General features: G+C 39.8%; 2 protein-coding genes across 13 annotated transcripts in view; one reads left to right on the top strand and one right to left on the bottom strand.

Moving 5' to 3' along the window:
- The window catches only part of pdss1 (prenyl (decaprenyl) diphosphate synthase, subunit 1), a 43,887-nt gene extending 36,435 nt beyond the window's left edge, over window positions 1-7,452 (top strand). Inside the window, exon 11 of the mRNA XM_078538028.1 lies at window positions 6,978-7,452. Coding sequence (XP_078394154.1) covers window positions 6,978-7,118 — 141 coding nt within the window. The 3' untranslated portion in view covers window positions 7,119-7,452. The remainder of the gene's footprint in view (window positions 1-6,977) is intronic.
- abi1a (abl-interactor 1a) overlaps window positions 7,357-19,075 on the bottom strand; it is a 100,161-nt gene continuing 88,442 nt past the window's right edge. For 7 of the 12 annotated variants that reach the window (XM_078537981.1, XM_078537992.1, XM_078538008.1 and 4 more), the window contains 2 exons: window positions 11,904-12,089; window positions 7,357-8,941 (listed from right to left, as the gene is read on the bottom strand). In XM_078537981.1, the coding sequence (XP_078394107.1) occupies window positions 8,766-8,941; window positions 11,904-12,089 (362 nt within the window). In that variant the 3' untranslated portion in view covers window positions 7,357-8,765. Of the gene's footprint in view, window positions 8,942-11,903; window positions 12,090-13,732; window positions 13,820-19,075 lie in introns of all 12 variants that reach the window. The other 5 variants (XM_078537962.1, XM_078538004.1, XM_078537976.1 and 2 more) reach the window with 1 other exon arrangement.

Here is a 19,075-nt window from a genome sequence, read left to right as displayed (position 1 = left end):
TAGGTAATGCTGCAGTAGTTAATTGCTCTCCTGAATAACTGCAGTCCTTGTGATGGTGCTCCCACCATGGTATTAGGGAATTCTAGGATATTGGCCCAGCAATGATATCACCTACCAACAGCAATGACTGATCTGTCCAACTCTGCATTGTGAACAACTTGAAGGTGGGAGTTGGAATGTTCCATGCTTTAATCCTTCACTGTAATGAATAATGCTGTATAAGTAATATTGGTATTGATTTTAGATATTTCTGCATGGGCCCACTGCAATACTCTTTTGAACGGATTGTCCACACTGCAGAATTACCCTGAATTCATGTACCAGTGTCTATCCTGTGCTGACAATGACTGTTCTATGAACTGACCTGTTAATCTTCATTAGCTGTCCCTTCATGTGCTGCTAACTAAAACATTCATTGGTAGTTGCAGACCAGTCTTCCCATCTTTGCCAAAGCCAGTACTACTCATCATTCCCATCTTTTGCCTTCAGCTGCTTCAATTCATGGGGCTTCTCTTGTATTTTCCAAAACACTCGACCTGTCACTATCACCTACCAACTTGTTAGCTCACACGGTCAGTGTTGGCAGCCACCTGCCATTAATTTGAACAGCTACATGACCTGATCATAAGTTGATCTCATCCATCCTTGACTTCCTTTAGTTTCATTCAATCACTCACTTTGGTGCCTCTACACAGAACAAGGTCACATACTTGTTAAATATGCCACTAGTTTACCAACTTCTCTGTAGGGTGTTGTTACTGCATATAATCAATTATCTTTCAGATCAGTTCATCTAGAACAACCACATTGTTCAGTTTCATGTTTAAAGCTTTCATTACTATACCTTTGCTTACCACGACTGGAGGGAATTAACTTCCCCCTGTCCTCCACCAAAACCGTTTCCAACAGGTCCTGATCATCTCTGGTGCTTGGTGTCACGAGGAAAGTTGTGCAGTAGTTGCCAGTTTAAGAAAATTCAAATCTGACACTGATTGTATCATGGAACAGTTGTGACAAGTATTCAAAACAATACAAGAAAGAGAAAAGGGTACCCAGTTTTTAGCTTGGGTAGAATAAAGAAACCTCATGAATTCATGTCTAGGATGTCCACAAAGATGCATGATTTAGTACAGAACCTCGTCACAAGCATCAATTACCCAAAACAATGTTAAACACCTTCTATTGTGCAACTCAATGTCTCATCCCAGGTTTCAAAGTTTTGCTGTTTTTAAAAAGTCTTCACTGTTACCTATCTACTTTGGGGGTACTTTAATTTGATCATTTGTGTTAATGTGTAATGTAACTTGTACAATAAGCTAGTTATATGTCCTAGAAAACCAAACCCAAAATTAAAGTGTAAGATTTTTAAACAAGTTACTGTACTTGGATTCAACTGAAGTGGCAGGAAAAAGGGAAATTTAGGGTTAACATAAATAATCCAAAGTAGAATAAAATTAATGTAAGGGAAGTAGAGTTAAGACATGGCAGGGCAGCTCAATCGAGTGGAATGCGAAGCCATGAATGTTACCGGTGTCCTAGACAAACACATGTGCAGGAAGTGCTGTCAGCTGCAGAAACTTGAGCTCCACGTTTGAGCTCGCAGCGGCTGGAATCACTGTGGCACATCCGCAAGGCCGAGAGCTACATGGATAGCACATTCAGAGGTGGTCACACCGCAGCTTAAGGGCCTGGAGACAGAGAGGGAATGGGTGACCACTAGGCAGTCCAAAAGAAGTGGGTAGGTAGTGCAGGAGTCCCACTCTCAAATCGGTTTTCCATTTTGGAAGCTGGTGAGGGCACTGGTTCTTCAGAGAAGTGCAGTCAGAGCCAAGTTTGTGGACTACAAGCGGCTTGGCTGTACAGATGGGGAGAAGAGAGCAGTAGTGATAGGGGATTCATTGGTTAGGGGAGCAGACAAGTGTTTCTGTGGTAGTAGACATGACTCTGGGATGGTATTTTGTCACCCTGGTGCCAGGGTCAAACATGTCAGGCTGCAGGACATTCTTCTGGGGTAAACAGCCGGAGGTCACGGTCTGCATTGGTACCAGTGACTTAAGTAGGAAGGGGGATGTGGTCCTGCAATCAGAATTTAGGGAGTTAGGTAGAAAATTAGCAAGCAGGACCTCAAAAGGGTATAATCTCCAGATTCCTCCCAGTACCACGTGCCAGTGAGTATAGAAATAAGAGGGAAGGCATATGAATGTGTGGATAAAAAAATAGTGCAGGAGGGAGGGCTTTAGATTCCTGGGACACTGGGGCTTTCTCTGGGTGGGGATTGCACCTGAACAGAGCTGGGACTGTTCCTTGTGGGGTGTTTTGCTAGTGCTGTTGGGAGGGCTTTAAACTAACTCAGCAGGGGTGTGGGAATCAAGAGAAAATAGAATACCAGGGTGCACAAAATACTGGGAGGGACAAATAACTACTTTTCTCTATACTAGTGTTAATAAGTAAAGTCAGGGTGAGGGAGAAAATAAACTAAATCAAGGTTACTATGCATGTTTATGAATGCACGGAGTTTGGTAAATAAGATTGGGGTGTTACAGGCGCAAATTGCAATGTGGAAATATGATGTGGTGTTAATAGACCTGGCTCAAGGAAGGGCAGAACTGGGTGTTAAATATTCCTGGGTATAAGGTGTTCAGCAAAGATAGGAAAGTAAAGGAGGGGGGAGTGGCAGTATTGGTGAAATGAGAGTGCTGTAGACAGAGGATGTCCCAGAGGGTTCAAGGACAGAATCAATTTGGCTATAACTAATGAACAAAAAAAAGGGTGCAACTACATTGCTAGGTGTAGTCTATAGACTGCCAAATAGTGAGAAGGACATAGAAGAACAAATCTGCAGGGAAATTAGAGAGATGTGCAAGCATTATAAAGTAGTTATAATGGTTGACTTTAATTGCCTGAATGTAGACTGGGATAGTAGTGTAAAGGGTGGAGAGTTCCTAGATTGTGTTCAGGAAAATTTTCTACAGCAGTGTCTAATCGCACAAGAAAAGACACTTTTGGACCTGAGTTCTTGGAAATGAGGTGGGCCAATTAGATCAAGTGTCAGTGGGGGAAACATTTAGGGGACAGTGATCATTGTATGTTTTATGATAAAGGACGATAGGCAATCCAGAGTAAGAATAATTAACTCGACGAGAGACGATTTCAATGGGACGAGAACAGAGTTGGGCCGAATAGACTGGAATAGATTGGCAGGAAAAACTGTAGCTGAACAATGGGCCACCTTCAAAAAAGAATTGGTTCTGGCACAGTCAAGATATATTCCATTGAAAGGGAAAGGTAGGGCAAACAAATCCAGAGCTCCATGGATGAAAAAGGAGATAGAAATTAAGATAAAGAAAAAGTGTGCTTATGACAGAAAATACAGTTGAGAACAAAGGAATACAGAAGGTTCAGAAGGGAGGTGAAAAAGCATATTAAAGAAGCGAAGAGGGATTGAGAAAAGACTGGCAGCCAACATAAAGGGCAATCCCAAAGTCTTCTATAGGCATATAAATAGTAAAAGGGTGGTAAAAGGAGTAGGGCCGATTAGGGACCTAAAAGGGAATTTACACACGGACAAAAGGACCATGGCTGAGGTATTAAATGAATACTTTGCATCTGTCTTTACCAAGGAGGTAGATGAGGAAACTATCACTACTTAAAGTTGACAAGGCACCGGGAACGGATGAGATGCATCCAAGGATATTGAAGCAAGTGAAAGTAGAAATTACAGGGGCACTGGCCATAATTTCGGTCTTCCTAGACTCGAAGTACCAGAGGACTGGAGAATTGCAAACATTACCCCTCCTTCAAAAAAGTTTGTAAAGATAAGGCCAGCAATTACAGGCCAGTCAGTTTAACTTCAGTGGTGGGCAGGATTCTAGAAACAATTATTTGGGATAGAATTAGTCACATGGAAAAATATGGGTTAATAAAGAGGATAATAAACATGGATTTCTGAAAGGGAAATTGTTACCTCTTCAAAAAACTCCAAGTTAGTTAAACAGAGGGTTGATGAGGGTAATGCTGTTGATGGACTTTCAAAAGGCATTTGATACAGTGCCACACAACAGACTTGAAATTACAGCTCATGGAATAGAAGGGACAGTAGCAATGTGGATACAAAATTAGCGGAAAAAAAGGAAGCAGAGTAATGGTAAATGGATATTTTTCAGGCTGGAAGAAAGTTTGTAGCGGAGTTCCCCAGAGGTCAGTTTTGGGACCCTTGCTTTTCTTGGTATGTTAACAATCTAGATCTTGGTGTGCAGGGGACAAATTCAAAGTTTGTGGATAATATGAAGCTTGGGACTATTGTAGCTGCGAGGACGACAATATAGAACTTAAAAATGACGTAGACAAGTGGCAGATGAAGTTCAATGCGGAGGAGTGAGATGATACATTTTGGTAGGAAGAACATGGACAGAATATAAAAAAGGGGTGAAATTTTGAAGGGAGTGCAGGAGCAGAAAGACTTGGGTGTATATTTGCATGGATCATTGAAGGCGGCAGGACAGGTGGAGAGAACAGTTAATAAGCCATATAGTATCCTGGGCTTTATTAATAGGGGAAGGGTGAAGAAGAGCAAGGATGTTATGCTGAATTTATGTAAGACACTCATTCGACCTCAGCTGGAGTATTGTGTACACTTCTGGGCGCCACATTATAAGAAGAATGTGAATGCATCGGAGAGAGTGAAGAGGCTTACAAGAACTGTCCCAGGGATGAGAAACTTCAGTTACAAAGATAGATTGGAGAGAAGGCTGAGAGGAAACTTGATAGAGATCTTCAAAATCATGAGGGACTGGACAGAGTAGATAGAGAGATGTTCCCACTCAAAAGGATCAAGAACAAGCGGGAACAGATTTAAAGTGATTTGCAAAAGTAGTAAATGTGATGCGAGGAAAGCCGGTACAGACACGATGGGCCAAATGGCCGCCTGTGATTCCATGAAGTGAGTGGTTTGTGATAATCCGTTTCTCTCCAGTACAAAAAGGCTTCATCCACAGCCTTTATTCCATAACCTTTAATACTCTACCCTAACAAATCTCAATTTTCAATTGGCCCTGGACTTAATTTTGGAGGGTAGGGTTGGTTCTAGACCCAGCTTCTAGCCATCACCCTTAAAGCCTAGCTGTTCTAGATAATCCCAGTCTCTGCCCTATCAAATCCTTTAATCAAACACCTCAATTAGAAAGCAGGTAATAAGGAAGGCAAATGGAATTTTGGCATTTATTGCAAAAGGGAGAGAGTATAAAAATAGGGAAGTGTTGTTGCAACTGTACAAGGCGGTAGATTTAAATCAGATGAGGAGGAATTACTTTTCTCAAAGAGTCGTGAATCTGTGGAATTCACTACCTTAGAGTGCAGTGGATGCCGGGACACTGAATAAATTTGAGATAGATAGACAGATTTTTAATCAGTAATGGGTTGAAAGGTTATGGGGAAAAGGCGGGAAATTAGAGTTGAGGCCAAAATGAGATCAGCTATGATTGTATTGAATGGCGGGGCAGGCTCGAGGGGCTGAATTGCCTACTCCTGCTCCTAGTTATGTTCTTAAATTAGTTCATCTTTTAAAATCTTCAATACTCTGGCCTCAATTTTAACTTAATTCCAGTATCATTCTGATGAATCTGTGCTACATTTCTGATGCCAATTCTGGCACTTAAGGTGCAATTCCCAGATCTGAACAGAGTGCTCTAAATGGGATCTAACTGAGCTTTATACAATTTTCTTCCCCTTTGTATTAGGACACCCTTGAGATAAAGGCCAATATTTCGTATCTGCTCATCAGCTTTGAGTGATTTTTGTCTGTATCCAAACTTGGATCTGCTGCTTTCACTTCAAGTTATTTATATGGTTATAAGCTGGGGCCCCATTAGATGTGGTTGGAAGAGAAATCTAGTCAGCCTATCCACTGCATAGGCATTATCCCTACCTTCACCCAGGCTACAGGTTGTCTCCAATTGTGTTGAGTTTACCCAGCAGTCTCTTGTGCAACCTCAAATGCCTTCTGGCTGACCATATAAAATGACAGACCCTCCCTTTCCTGAAATTTACCTCTTAAATTCAACTAGGTTCATTCGACATGACTTACCTTTCCTCATTCTTGCTGGCTGTCTGACAAATGAACTGATCAAAGTGCTCAGTCACTGTCCTTCACATGGTCCTGTAATTATACATACTACAACCATCAGTGACTAGATTGTTGGTGATAAAGACCAGTGGACTTGATCAAGCAAACTGCTGAGTTCTGTATAGTGTTCAGCTTTGAATGTTGTACCAGCACCTATACAAGGCAAGTGGTTCTAGCAGAAACCAAACATTGTTAATCAGCAGGTTACAGGTTGAGTGATAGGTGGAGTCAACAGGAGCATGTTCAGCACCTGATGTCCAGTTTAGCAAGGTGGTAATTCTTCAAAGTGTGTCTTTTACAGGGGATTTGTAGCCTGTGTCTTCAAGGGCTCTGTTAGATATTGAGTACAAGACAAGCCTATGAGGACCAGGTTTCAGAGTGCCCAGCCCCAAATAGTAGGAGCAAGGATTTGTTAGAGCTGAACTGATTAGCTTGGTTTTAAGTCGAAAAAGTAAGGCATAATGTTAAATTCAGCCTCAAGAACCACAAACTGAAGCCAGCTAAGGACGTGATATATAAATTTAGGGCTACTTCACACCAACTTGAATAGATTCCTTTAAACTTTGACTAGTAGGGTTATGAAGTAGGAAACAATTCAATCCAGCCCACTCCTGCTCAGACACAGGCTCTCAGTATCACCTGAGTCTGAAGGAAACTGCATGTGAAAAGTTTTTTTTTTTAATTTTGAGTATTATTCATTATTAACCTTCCAGTGATTTCAGTGGAAGGTTGGTCAAGCTACCATATTCTGCTTGAGTTCTGTAATTACTAGATATAAAGACATAAATCAGATTGATCATAAGTGTTAAACTTATGAAGTTGATCACTGCTCTAACCAGGTTATGTTTTCATTTAGAGTGACGGTGTTCAACAAACATGCTATCTGGCACATCAATACTGTCAGGAAGCCATTCGACAGATCTCTATGCTACATCCTTCACCAGAAAGAGATGCCTTAATTCAACTTGCAGAAATTGTATTAACTCGGAACAAGTGAGAGTAAAGTTTTCCACACTTAAGGCAACTATTGAGACTGCAAACAAAAACTACATTCAACCAGTATCAAGAATTCCAAGTTGAGAGACAGGACATCAGTGGGAATTTTGTTTACATTTTGGGCTAACCATGTAAAAAAAAAAAGCCTATATTAAGGTAATATATTGGACCTTGGCCTTACTTGACCATTGTACAACTCCATTTATAAAAAAAAATCTGGATTAGGTGTCCAGGTGAAGTAACTTTTTATATACTGAGTGATTTATTATAAAAGGCTGTACATACAATTGTAACAGGTTATATACAAATTAAAGGAATGCATTTTCAATTTTAAAGGTTGAAGAAAATGAAGTCACAATGTTAAAGCTTCTTACAATCATAAGGCAGAAGTTAATAAGAAAACCATCATATTACATAAAGTATGGCCCCCATTTGTCTCTTCAAAGTGGACATCTTTTAAAGCAACTTTAACTGCCATTTTACTCGTACATAATTTTGCTAAATCAGATTAGAGCACTTCTTCTAGAACAAGATTAGGAAAATGTGGTGCAAGAAATTTCATAATCCTCCAACAGGGCACTGCATTTTTGCCTTCCTTATCCCCTTTAGTACCGGGACAAGATAGACATTTCGGCTCTATTTTAATATCAAATCAATTTACAACATAGGATAGATTCTTGGTTTCTTATTAGCTTCAACACTTGGAAGCATGAATTGCAAAGAACAATTAAACTGAACATAGGAGAAACACAGCTGAAAACACTGATTTTAATGGAGATTGGGGCCTTTTGAGCCTGAAATTGCTGTTTTTAAATACATTTATTATAACAAATTTAGTAATAACCCCTCGAAACAAATGATACTTTTGTCTTCCAAAGCAAATAGGAAAGCATAATTGATCAGGCCTGAGCCACATGATGTAACAGAAAGCAAAATTGGTTCTAGAAACTGACTTTGTACAGTAGAATTGTCTGTATCTAGTTTAGAACATAGCTAAAAAATGTGTTAGCTGGATTAATATTCTAAAGGTTAGTAAATTTAATAAAATTTACCAAGACTACAAAGCCAATGATTCAGACAATTTCCACTGTACAAATGAACTGACAACATAGCAGACTACACTTTGGTTCACTTTGTGACTACAGATGATTTCTCATTATGTAAATTTTATCCATATAAAATGTTTAACCTGTTAAGTACAAATCAACAACATGTACTTTGATTAGAAGACACCCAAGCCTCATCCACAAATGTTCTTTATAGACTCATGTGACTGTTCATGAGATTACAAGTCAGTGAGTACTCACAGATTAACTGAAAATTACAACATATTGGAAGCATTTTAGGTTAAAAATGGATTGGCTACAATACATAAATGTGTATTTTTATGCATGCTATCAACAAGCACTAGTTGCATTTTAGGAATGACCATAAGTCTTAAAAAAAATTTGACCAGCACTTGCACTTTCACCTTTATTGTGCCAGTCTGAACTTCGTTGTATTTTCAGTCTGTGTCAGTTTCCATGCTGAACTCCAACGTAATGGCACCCTTGAAAAACCTATAAATCCTCCCCCAATTAACCGACACCCCCAAAATGCTTAGACTGGCCAATGATTAAAGAGAGCTTGAAGATGCCATTTGTTTGATTCAGTCTGCATAGTGCATGATGGGTTCCACATAATTTCCAGGAAACAAACCAGTAATTCCATTGATGACCCCTTCATACCAGCCATCATCATTCTTCTTTATCACATAAATGATTGAACCCTCCATGAAGGACAACTCATCATCTTTATCCTTTGAGTAGTCATATATTGCCACAACTGAAAAAGCAAGCACAGCAAGGAGGGGGAGTTATTCAATGTCTTTATGAAACCACCAATAATCTTAAACCCAATAGCATAATTTATTAAAACTGATGGAACAGGTTTAAAAGCCATTGTCAGTACAATACTACAAAAATATGAATCTGCCCAAGCAAATTCAGAAAGCTAGATTTGTAACTGCTTTGATAATGGACTCATCTGTTTACAGCTAAAATGAGCTGTTAAAAGACAACAAATAAATCTTGAGCTGGATGCAGAATTAACATGCAAATGCATATTCAATTGCCTATAGCATCCATAGTACAAACTAAGATAGTAACAACTGTGACTTGACTACTACTCCATCCTTTAAGGCAAAGAGGACAGTGTTCATCATTTAGAGTGTTTGGTAAAGGGCCAATGGGTGACTGTTAAGGCCAATCTGCACCCAGAAGATTCTGCTTCAAATAGGACAGGGCATCACAGATAATTGAGTTTTGGATGAGTTGCTGCCTCAAAGTCCTATTCTTGCACTTTCTCTCTGGCTCTGATATGTGTTTTATTTAGTTGCAGCGATCCTGAGCGAGCTTCTCTCAGGACTTGAAGTTGATACAAAAACTCTTAAGTAAAGTCTCCCACGTGTCCTTGGAGCAATTCTTTGACAGCCATGAGAGCGCATCCCAAACTCAAGCTCTCCATAAAGATTGGCTTTGGTAAGGTATCAGGCATTCTGACTACATGACCTCTGTTGTGACTGTCTCAATGTGGACGCTTAGCATGCCAGCTTGGGTGTCTGGTATTTTATCCTGCCATGTGATCTTCAAAGGCAGCTCAAGTAAAAATGATTGAGTTTCTTGGCACAAAGCTGGTACATAGTCCAAGTCTCATTTGTCTAGAGCAGAGTCAACAGGACTATTGCTCCACACTAAGTTTAGCAGGTGGATTCACTCCTCCTCGTTCCACTTCCGACTTGAAACTTGTTGTTACCATCAGTCTAGATTCACCGAATTTCCATTTTAGGAGATGACAAGGACAAACCCATAAAATTCCAAACAAAAGAAAACTAAAAATGTAAGCAAAGAGAAAACCTAAAAATAAAATGTTTTAAAATATAGGCGAAGATGGGATACAGAAGCTGAAGTACTCTACAAAAAACTGAAATCTACATCAAAAAGATGCCAGTGTTAAGTTAATAGAATTTTTAAAATTACAATTCAGAAAGCCAATCAGCCATCATGTTTATGTCAGTGCCATTTCTTCAACTACAGCTATGCACCCTAATTCTATTTTCTTACTTCGTTCCTGGCTCTTTTTATTACTTTCTTTACAAAATCCAATCAGTTCCTTTTTAATAGTCTCGGCTTGTGTGTCAATTTGTGCCAAAGCATTTTTTGTCTCAACGATCCTTTATGACAAAAGCCTTAGTCCTTTGTTCTCCTGTTTTGCTAACCAGCAAAAAAAAATTACTGTTTACATCCGAAAACTACAGATCCTTTGATCGTCGCTTAGTCAAAGAAATTCAAATTCAATCCTTTCAGAAATACCACCTCATTTATGGCACAATTCTTATGAAACTTTGTTGTACCCTTTCAATGGCTGAAATCTTCTGAAATGGTACAGAACTGCAGACAGTACTCCATTTTATATTCAATGGTCCCATGTTTTATTTTAAACAATCCTATTAGCCTTTCCAGTTATTTTATCTCAACTCACATCTTTTAAGTATTTATCTGCACCCCTACATTTCTGCTCCTCCGACCAGTTAGATATTATTCCAGATGTTTTTCCTACTAAAATGTACTTCTAATTTATCTGCATCGAACTGTATATTCTATTTGACCACTCTGCTAATCAACATCAGCTTGCAATTTCTGCGTTTTTGCATTTTGCCATGGCCCTTAAAAGCAGAGCTTCAATATTCTTCAAATCATTCGAATAAAGAATAGGCACAAAGTACCAAAGGTTTTGGGATATCCCACCTACCCTTATCCCCTACATAGCTAACTTTCAACTATCTTAATTTTCATACATTGAGTGGTGCCTTATCAAATATCTTCAAAATTTTCATACACAAATACAGCATCCACCACATTGTTTTTATAAGTTCCACAGCAACTTGAGCCAGACCCAATGTTTATAGCAAGATAGGTTCATATACCTCAATAATCTAAAAAGCTTGCACAAAATAACAGGAAAAAAACTTTCACTTTTCTGCCTGTCAAATAGTCTCCCAAAGTCATCTATAACTCCGCCCCTTAATTGAGTAGTTTGAAAGCAGATTTATTCATCGTTTTAAGCTAAGATTCCATTACATCAAGGATGCGGCGGATCTGATGCAATTCTTAAGACCAGATACCAATCTAGCCTCATGTTTCCATGATGCTGCTGCTGGTCTAGTTTTTTAATGCAATAGCCACTCTTTTGAGGAATGCAGATTGAAGTCTCAACATTGGGAGCCATTCTATTTTCCTGATTATCAAGGCCAAAAATGGCAAAGATCTGCAGAACGAATCTCCGTACACAACAGGCTATTTACTGCGAGTCTTCTTGACAAGCCACCTCGTTCATCCTCAATTTTAAAAATAGTTGTATCAAGGAATTGATATTCTGATTACACTTTAGACATTTGCTTTTTAAAAACACTCATTCGTGATCTTAAATTTGTGCCTGCAGAGCGCATTTCCACTGATTAGTGAGATGACAATCTATCGTTATTCACATTACATAATCTTGATCTGATAGCCCCTGAAAACTGTCAAATGATGGCCCACAGAAAAAAATGGAGCAGCTTGTCCATGTAAAGGGAAGGGTCACAACTAAAACCCTCAAATCTTGAGCATCAATCCCTAGAAATTTTAGTTTTTAGTTCAACCTCGCAACCTTGAATCAAAAATGTATTTACTCCCAACTTCAGTCTAAATGGGCTAATCAGATAGACATGGAATCTTTTTTCTTCCTCAAAAGGAAGTCAACCTCGTACCTTTTTCAAGATAAATCTTTGGTGCCCAATGAGGGTCTGAATCAGCATATGGGTCATTGTATTGCACGACTGCTGCTTCTTCATCTTCATAGTCCACAGGGGGTGGGGGAGGTGGAGGTGGGGATTCATCAAACATCGGTAAATCATCTGGTGGTGGTGGTGGTGGGGGGGTTGGACTATCAGCAACTGTAATAGTTCACAAATTTATTAGTATAATCAAATATTAAAGACAACTTTAAATCAAATGTTCAAAATTAATTTCACATGCACTTTGTATTGTAGGCTTTTAAAAGAAAGCATGCAGACAGGCAGAATATATTGAGAGGTGTCAGACCATGCTGAGCCAAGTTAGTCATAATTTCTATATGAAATGGAAGATCTGCACAAAGATCCTTTTATGTCCAACTGCCTCAGTTAAATACTAAAAAAAGTTCCCCAATTGGGGGGTAATAATTTGATGCATCTTATTGCATAGTGCAGTTAAATCAAAAAATCTTGTTTGGAGATTGCCTAAATTTCAAGTTATCTTGTAGGAATTAAAATAAAACTATGCACAATGAAATTTTAATCCATTTTAAAAGTCGTGATTATAACCATTAATTTACTACAACACATTTTTGGATTCATCTACATCGATACAGAAGAGCTCAATTTAGATAATTCAAAGCAAGAAAAATGTAGATCTGTAATGGAACTAAAAAGGTACTTGAACTTAAAAATCCACTGCATTGTGTATTCACTATAGGAAATGCATCTCTGAATCTGTACAGAAAATTTGACAGTTATCATTTACAGAAGTCCCAAAACTACCTGGAGAAATCCTGAAATCACTATTTTTGCAAGAAAGCTGACAATTTTTCTGGAGGGATTGGAAATAGGAAATCTTGGATTTGTGTACACCAAGACAGACTGGGCATCTTCAGACAAATTGCATCCAAATGTTGCAGCATTCAAAAAGTCTTTCCTAACATGCTCATGTAGAATTCCGCATGTTACTATGAGTAAATGAATAGTTTACCATTTGAATGAAGTTCAAGATTCATTATGAACAAACACCACTATCCAGCAGGTGGCAACTTTGCATTCCTAGATTTTAATACTTTGAGGGGGCTGGCACATTTCACTCAACTTTATACAGATAAAACCTTAAAAGAAAACACTTGTTGTACAAATGCAGAAACTGTACAGCAAGATGAAGAACAGGAATATTATATTAATTCACCCTAAAACATGCATAAAATGACAAATGGAGCAGCTTCCACTAAAGGTCTTCATTAGCCATGCAATATGCAGAACAGTCCACCTGAAAGTCAGGCTCCAGTCAATTAAATTAACCTTATACAGCAAATAAATCAAAATTGGAACTTCATCCTGAATTTCCCCACTGAAAGTAGTTTTCTTAAATCAACCAGGTTTTTTAAATAATAATTGTATACCTAACTTATCAAATAATATTACACCTGGGGCTTCACATGCAAATAGATTTTGATCTGATTATTATGCATAGAAAAATCCAATTAAGATTACTGAGGATAGAAAAACACAGGCAAATAATGTTTGTTCTAAGATACTCGGTGAACCAAAATACACCTGACTTAAACTAGTATACTAAAATGCAAAGAACTGAATATTGCACGTCAATAAGTGATGAAAGTCAGTGCCTTCAACTGCACATTTAGCAACACAGACAAGCACACAGCCGGTGATGCACTGTACAAGGACAGCAGCAGTACAGAAATCTAAAGGATGTGAAAATGTCAATCATGCAGACTTCTCTGTCCTTAAGTGGATAAAGAAAAGGATGCATCTACTCAGCCATAAGAACTTACTGTTTTCTTGCACCCTGGCCACGAAGCCTGTGAGAGGTATCTGTGGAGTCAGTTGAGGCATAGGGGGAGGGGGTGGAGCTAGGGATGCTGGCATATACACAGACACGTTGGAACAACACAGTGAGGGATAAAAGGAAAAGGCAAAACACAAGCAGCTGTCAATCACATGGGTTGAGTCACAACGAGAACATACAATTGCTCAATGACGCAGTGCAACCTCATTCCTCCAATTATAGGAATAAAAGTTTGAGAAACCTTTTAAGGAACTATATATACTAGATAGAGTTTTAGTATCACAGAGCATTACAAGTGCTATATCGGAAATATCATACAGCAACTTGGTTTCTACAATCAAAGCAAGACCAATGCCAAACATTTATCTTAGTAGAGCAGATAAGGTTCCACTGCAGCAACATTTATGAATGCAAGTTAACCCATCACAAATTTTAGATGAAATATAAAGCATAAAAAGGAAAAAGCTCCATTTCCCCAGGACAAATACAGCTGTTCCAAGAATTTAAAGGGTATAACAGTTATAAGGAGCTATCCTGCTAATGCAGTGACCATTAATCAGGATATATTTTAAAAATACATTATTCTAACAGCCCAATAAACTAAAGCATTGGACTCAACTAGAATATACATAGAAGAATTTAGAAGGGGGTGGGGGCAGGTGAATGGAAGGAGAGGACAACAGATATACCAAGATGTACAGATTTCTTGTTCGTGGGATGTGCACGCTGCTGGCAAGGCCAGCATTTGTTACCATTCCAAACTGCCCTTGATAAGGTGGTGGTGAGCCACATTCTTGAACCACTTCAGTCCACCTGCTGTCAGGGAATTCTGATCCAGTGATGTTTCCCCTGGCTGCTGAGTCTAAAACCAGGAGCATAATCTAAGGATAAGGGGTACGTCATTTAAGACTGAGATGAGGAGGAATTTCTTCACCCAGAGGGTGATGAATCTTTGGAATTTTCTACCACAGAGGGCTGTGGAAGTTTAATCATTGAGCATATTCAAGATGTAACTCCTTTATTCAAAAAAAGGGAGACAGAAAGCAGGGAACTAAAGGCCGGTTAGCTTAACATCTATCATAGGGAAAACCTTAGAAGCTATTGTTAAAGATGTTATAGCAGGGCACTTAGAAAATTTCAAGGCAATCAGGCAAAGTCAACATGGTTTAGTGAAAGGGAAATCATGTTTAACCAATTTATTGGAGTTCTTTGAAGAAGTCACATGTGCTGTGAATAAAGGAGAACCAGTAGATGTACTGTACTTGGATTTCCAGAAGGCATTTTATAAGGTGCCACATCAAAGGTTATCGCGGAAAATAAAAGCTCATGGTGTTGGGGATAACATATTAGCATGGACAGAAGATTGGCTAGCTAACAGGAAACAGAGTAGCCATAAATGGGTCTTTTTTCTGGTTGGTGGGATGTAACAAGTGATGTGCCATTGGGATCAGTGCTGGGACCTCAACTTTTTACAATTTATATAAATGACTTTGATGAAGGGACAGATGGCATGGTTGCTAAATTTGCTGACGACACAAAGATAGGTAGGAAAGTAAGCGGTGAAGGCGGCATAAGGAGGCTACAGATTGACATAGATAGGTTAAGTGAGTGGGCAAAGATCCAGCAAATGTGAAATTATCCATTTTGGCAGGAAGAATGAAAAAGCTATTATCTAATTGCAGCGCTGAGACAGAGAGGGATCTGAGTGTCGGAATGCATGAATCACAAAAGGTTAGTTTTTTTTAATTATTCGTTCATGGGGTGTGGGCGACACTGGCTAGGCCATTCCAAAGTGCCCTTGTTCAAAGGGCATTTAAGGGTCAACCACCATTGCTCTGGGTCTGGAGTCACATGTAGGCCAGGCAAAGGCATCAGATTTCCTTCCCTAAAGGACATTAATGAACCAGGTGGGCTTTTGTGACAATCAACAATGGTTTTATGGTCAGCATTAGACTTTTAATTCCAGATTTCTAATAAATTCAAATTCCACCATCTGCCATGGTGGGATTCGAACCCAGGTCCGCAGAGCATTACTCTAGGTCTCTGGAATACCAAGTCCAGCAACAATATCACTATGCCACCGGCTAATAGAATGTTATTGTTTATTGCGAGGGGAACTGAATACAAAAGTAGGGAGTTTATGCTTCAGTTGCACAGGGCACTGGTGAGACTACATCTGGAGTACTGCGTACGTATGGTTTCCTTATTTAAAGGAGATGCGTTAGCAGTTCAGAGAAGATTTACTGGGCTAATACCAGAAATAGGCAGGTTGTCTATTGTGCAGAAAGCGCAAGATTTCTGGAGGCTAATGACATCAAGGGATATGGAGATAATGCCACTTTCCTGCACTGAGGTAAAGAATCAGCCATGATGGAATTGAATGCAGATCAGACTTAACTGGCTGAATGGCCTACTCCTGTTCCTATGGCAATCAAGGACCAGCGACATAGTTCCAAGCCAGGATGGTGTGGGGCTTGGAGGGGAATTTGCTAGTGATGGTGTTCCCTTCATTTTCTGCCATTGTCCTTCTAGGTGGTTGATGGTGTGCTTCAGAGGGTGCTGCTGGAAGAGCCTTGGCAAGTTGCTACAATGCATTGTACAGATGGTACACACCGCAGCCAGAGTGTGCCAGTGTCAGAAGGGATGAATGTTTAATGTGGATGTGGTGTAGGTCAAGTAAGCTGCTTTATCCTGGATGGCATCAAACATGAGTGTTGCCGGCACGGAATACTCTCCTTTCTGGATGAGTGCAATCACACTCCTGACTTGTGCCTTGTAGATGGGCACGCTTTGGAGAGCCAGGCAAGTTACATGCCACAGAATTCCCTGCCTCCCACCTGTTCTTCTAGCTTGTGTTTATATGGCTGGTCGAGTTCAATTTCTGGTCAATGTTAGACCCCAGGGTGTTGTTGATGGTGGGGATTCAATAGTTGTAATGCCATTGAATGTAAAAGGAGAGGTAATTAGATTCTCTCGTTGGAGATGACCAATGCCTGGCATTTAAGGGGCATGAAAGTGACTTGCCCCTTATCAGTCCAAGCCCGAATGTTGTCCAGGTCTTGCTGCATATATGGGTTAAATTCCAGTGGCAAGGTGAGACGAAATGCCCTTGACATCTGAGGGAACATTTGACAATGTGGCAAGGAGCCCTAGCAAAACTGAAGTCAGTGGAATCGGAAAAAACTCTCCGCTGGTTGGACTTGTACCTAGCACAAAGGAAGATGGTTGTGGCTGTTGGTCAATCATAAACCCAGGGCATCTCAGGAGTGCCTCAGTAGCATCCTAGGCACAACCATCTTCAGCTGTTTCATCAATGACCTTCACTCCATCATATGGTCAGACGTGAAGATGTTTGCTAATGACGGCACAATGTTCAGCACCTTTCACAACTCCTCAGAAGCAGTCTAAGTCCATATGCCCGACTCCCCAAAGCCTGGCATCTATAAGGCACGAGTCAGGAGTGTGATGGAATACTCTCCACTTCCTGGGTGAGTGCAGCTCCAGCAACACTGAAGCTCAATGTCATCCAGGACAAAGCAGCCGGCTTGATCTACACCTCATCCACATTAAACATTCACCCCCTCCGTGTTGTAGCCATATTGGAACAGCCAAGTTATAGCTAGTTCTTGTATACAAGCCTTCAGTGCTGCAGCCAGGATTTGTCAGGGTCCATAGGCTTTGCTGTATCAGCAACTTTTTTCATATAACATGGAGCAAATTGAATTGACCAAGGACTAACATCTGTGATGCTGGGAACTTCAGGAGACAGATGGGTCATCCACTCAGCCCTCCTTTCTGAAGATGGTTTCAAATTCTTCAGCCTTGTCTTTTGCACTGACATGTTGGGCTCCAACAAGTCTGGAAATGTTTCTGCAACCTCCTTCTCCTGTTTATCGTTTCATTATCCCACTCATGATTGGATGGGGCAGGATTGCAGAACTTATATTTGATCTGTTGATTCTGAATAATTTAGCTGTCTATGGCACGCTGCTTCCATAGTCTAGCATGCATGTAGTCCAGCAATGTGGCTTCACTAAGTTGGCATCTTTTCACTATACCTGGTGCTGCTCCTGGCATGTTCTACTAAAATCCTCATTGAACCAGGGTTGGTTCCCTGGCTTGATGACGAGAAAAGTGAGGGGTACGCCAACCCATGAACTTTCCTCTATGCTGGAGGAAACCCTGCACAAAGAAAATATTGCTTAAAACGTGCCCTGCACAGTTCAGCAGCAGTATTGGTTTGGACTCTCAGAAAACAGAGGGCATTACAATTCAGATGCAAAGGGATGGAGTAGTTCAGTATATACAAAAGAAAAACAACAAAATTATTAAAATGAGGTGACTACCATATTGGGTCTGGCAAGATGAATGTACTTTTAAGAAGCCAATGTGAAAGGCCAAGGTCCATAGTGCTAACCAGACTCAAGAGTAGGTAAAGCAAGAAGTGTATTTAGTAACCAAGCGGGTTTAAAAGGCCAAACTTTGGTAGGAAAAGTTCTGAAGCTTTGAGTTAAAGGAAGAACTGTGCATTGTCAACTTAATAAAGTGGGGGAACACAGCCATATAGAATGGAGCAGTTGCAGCACAGCAAAAGGAGAAGGAATGTTTGCGCTTTTATGAGACATATTACCCGATGGAGGGGATTAATCTCGTTTTCTTTTTAACCATAATGGGCAATGAGGGGTTTTAGAGTTCTAATAGAATTGGTCTTTATAACGTTGTCAGTATTATTGGGGGGGGAAAATAAACGTTTAGCAATTAGACCACATTTGAAGCTTTAAAAAAGTATTTCCTACAAAGGGTTAGACAAGTGAATATCCTGAGTAAGGTCAAACATCATAACTCCTTGAACTGCATTTTTTGTACACAGGATCTTCATTGTTCTGGTGTACACATTTTTAATCTGTGAAGAGATTTGGGAAAATGCAGCCAAAAATAATTCCTTTTTATTCAGTTAAGTTAATGCTGATTAAAAATACAAACATCAACACCACTCCTGGCATTTTGAGGTCACAAAGTTACAGGGGTCACAAATCTAAAAAGGTACTTCTGCAAAACACTGATATTCAAAGTATAAGCCTATTTTTAAAATACAGTGAAACCTGTAAATTACAGACAGGAACTGTATCAGAACTGTATTAGGAAATGCAGACATGCTTATTTTCAAGACATTCATTGTGTGCACTGCAAAGTTTCCTGACAATCTTGAAGAACCAACTGAGATGATCGCCACCTAACCAACTGCAACAATGTTAAGAATGCCCCCCTCACACACCAGCATCAGCACTGTTCTGGGGAGGTGGTGGCATAGTGGTATTGTTACTGGACT

Source organism: Cetorhinus maximus, chromosome 3, assembly GCF_964194155.1.
Source record: "Cetorhinus maximus chromosome 3, sCetMax3.hap1.1, whole genome shotgun sequence".
Taxonomy (NCBI): domain Eukaryota; kingdom Metazoa; phylum Chordata; class Chondrichthyes; order Lamniformes; family Cetorhinidae; genus Cetorhinus; species Cetorhinus maximus.
The sequence above is the reverse complement of the archived record's forward strand: the minus strand, read 5'-3'. Positions and strand labels throughout refer to the sequence as shown.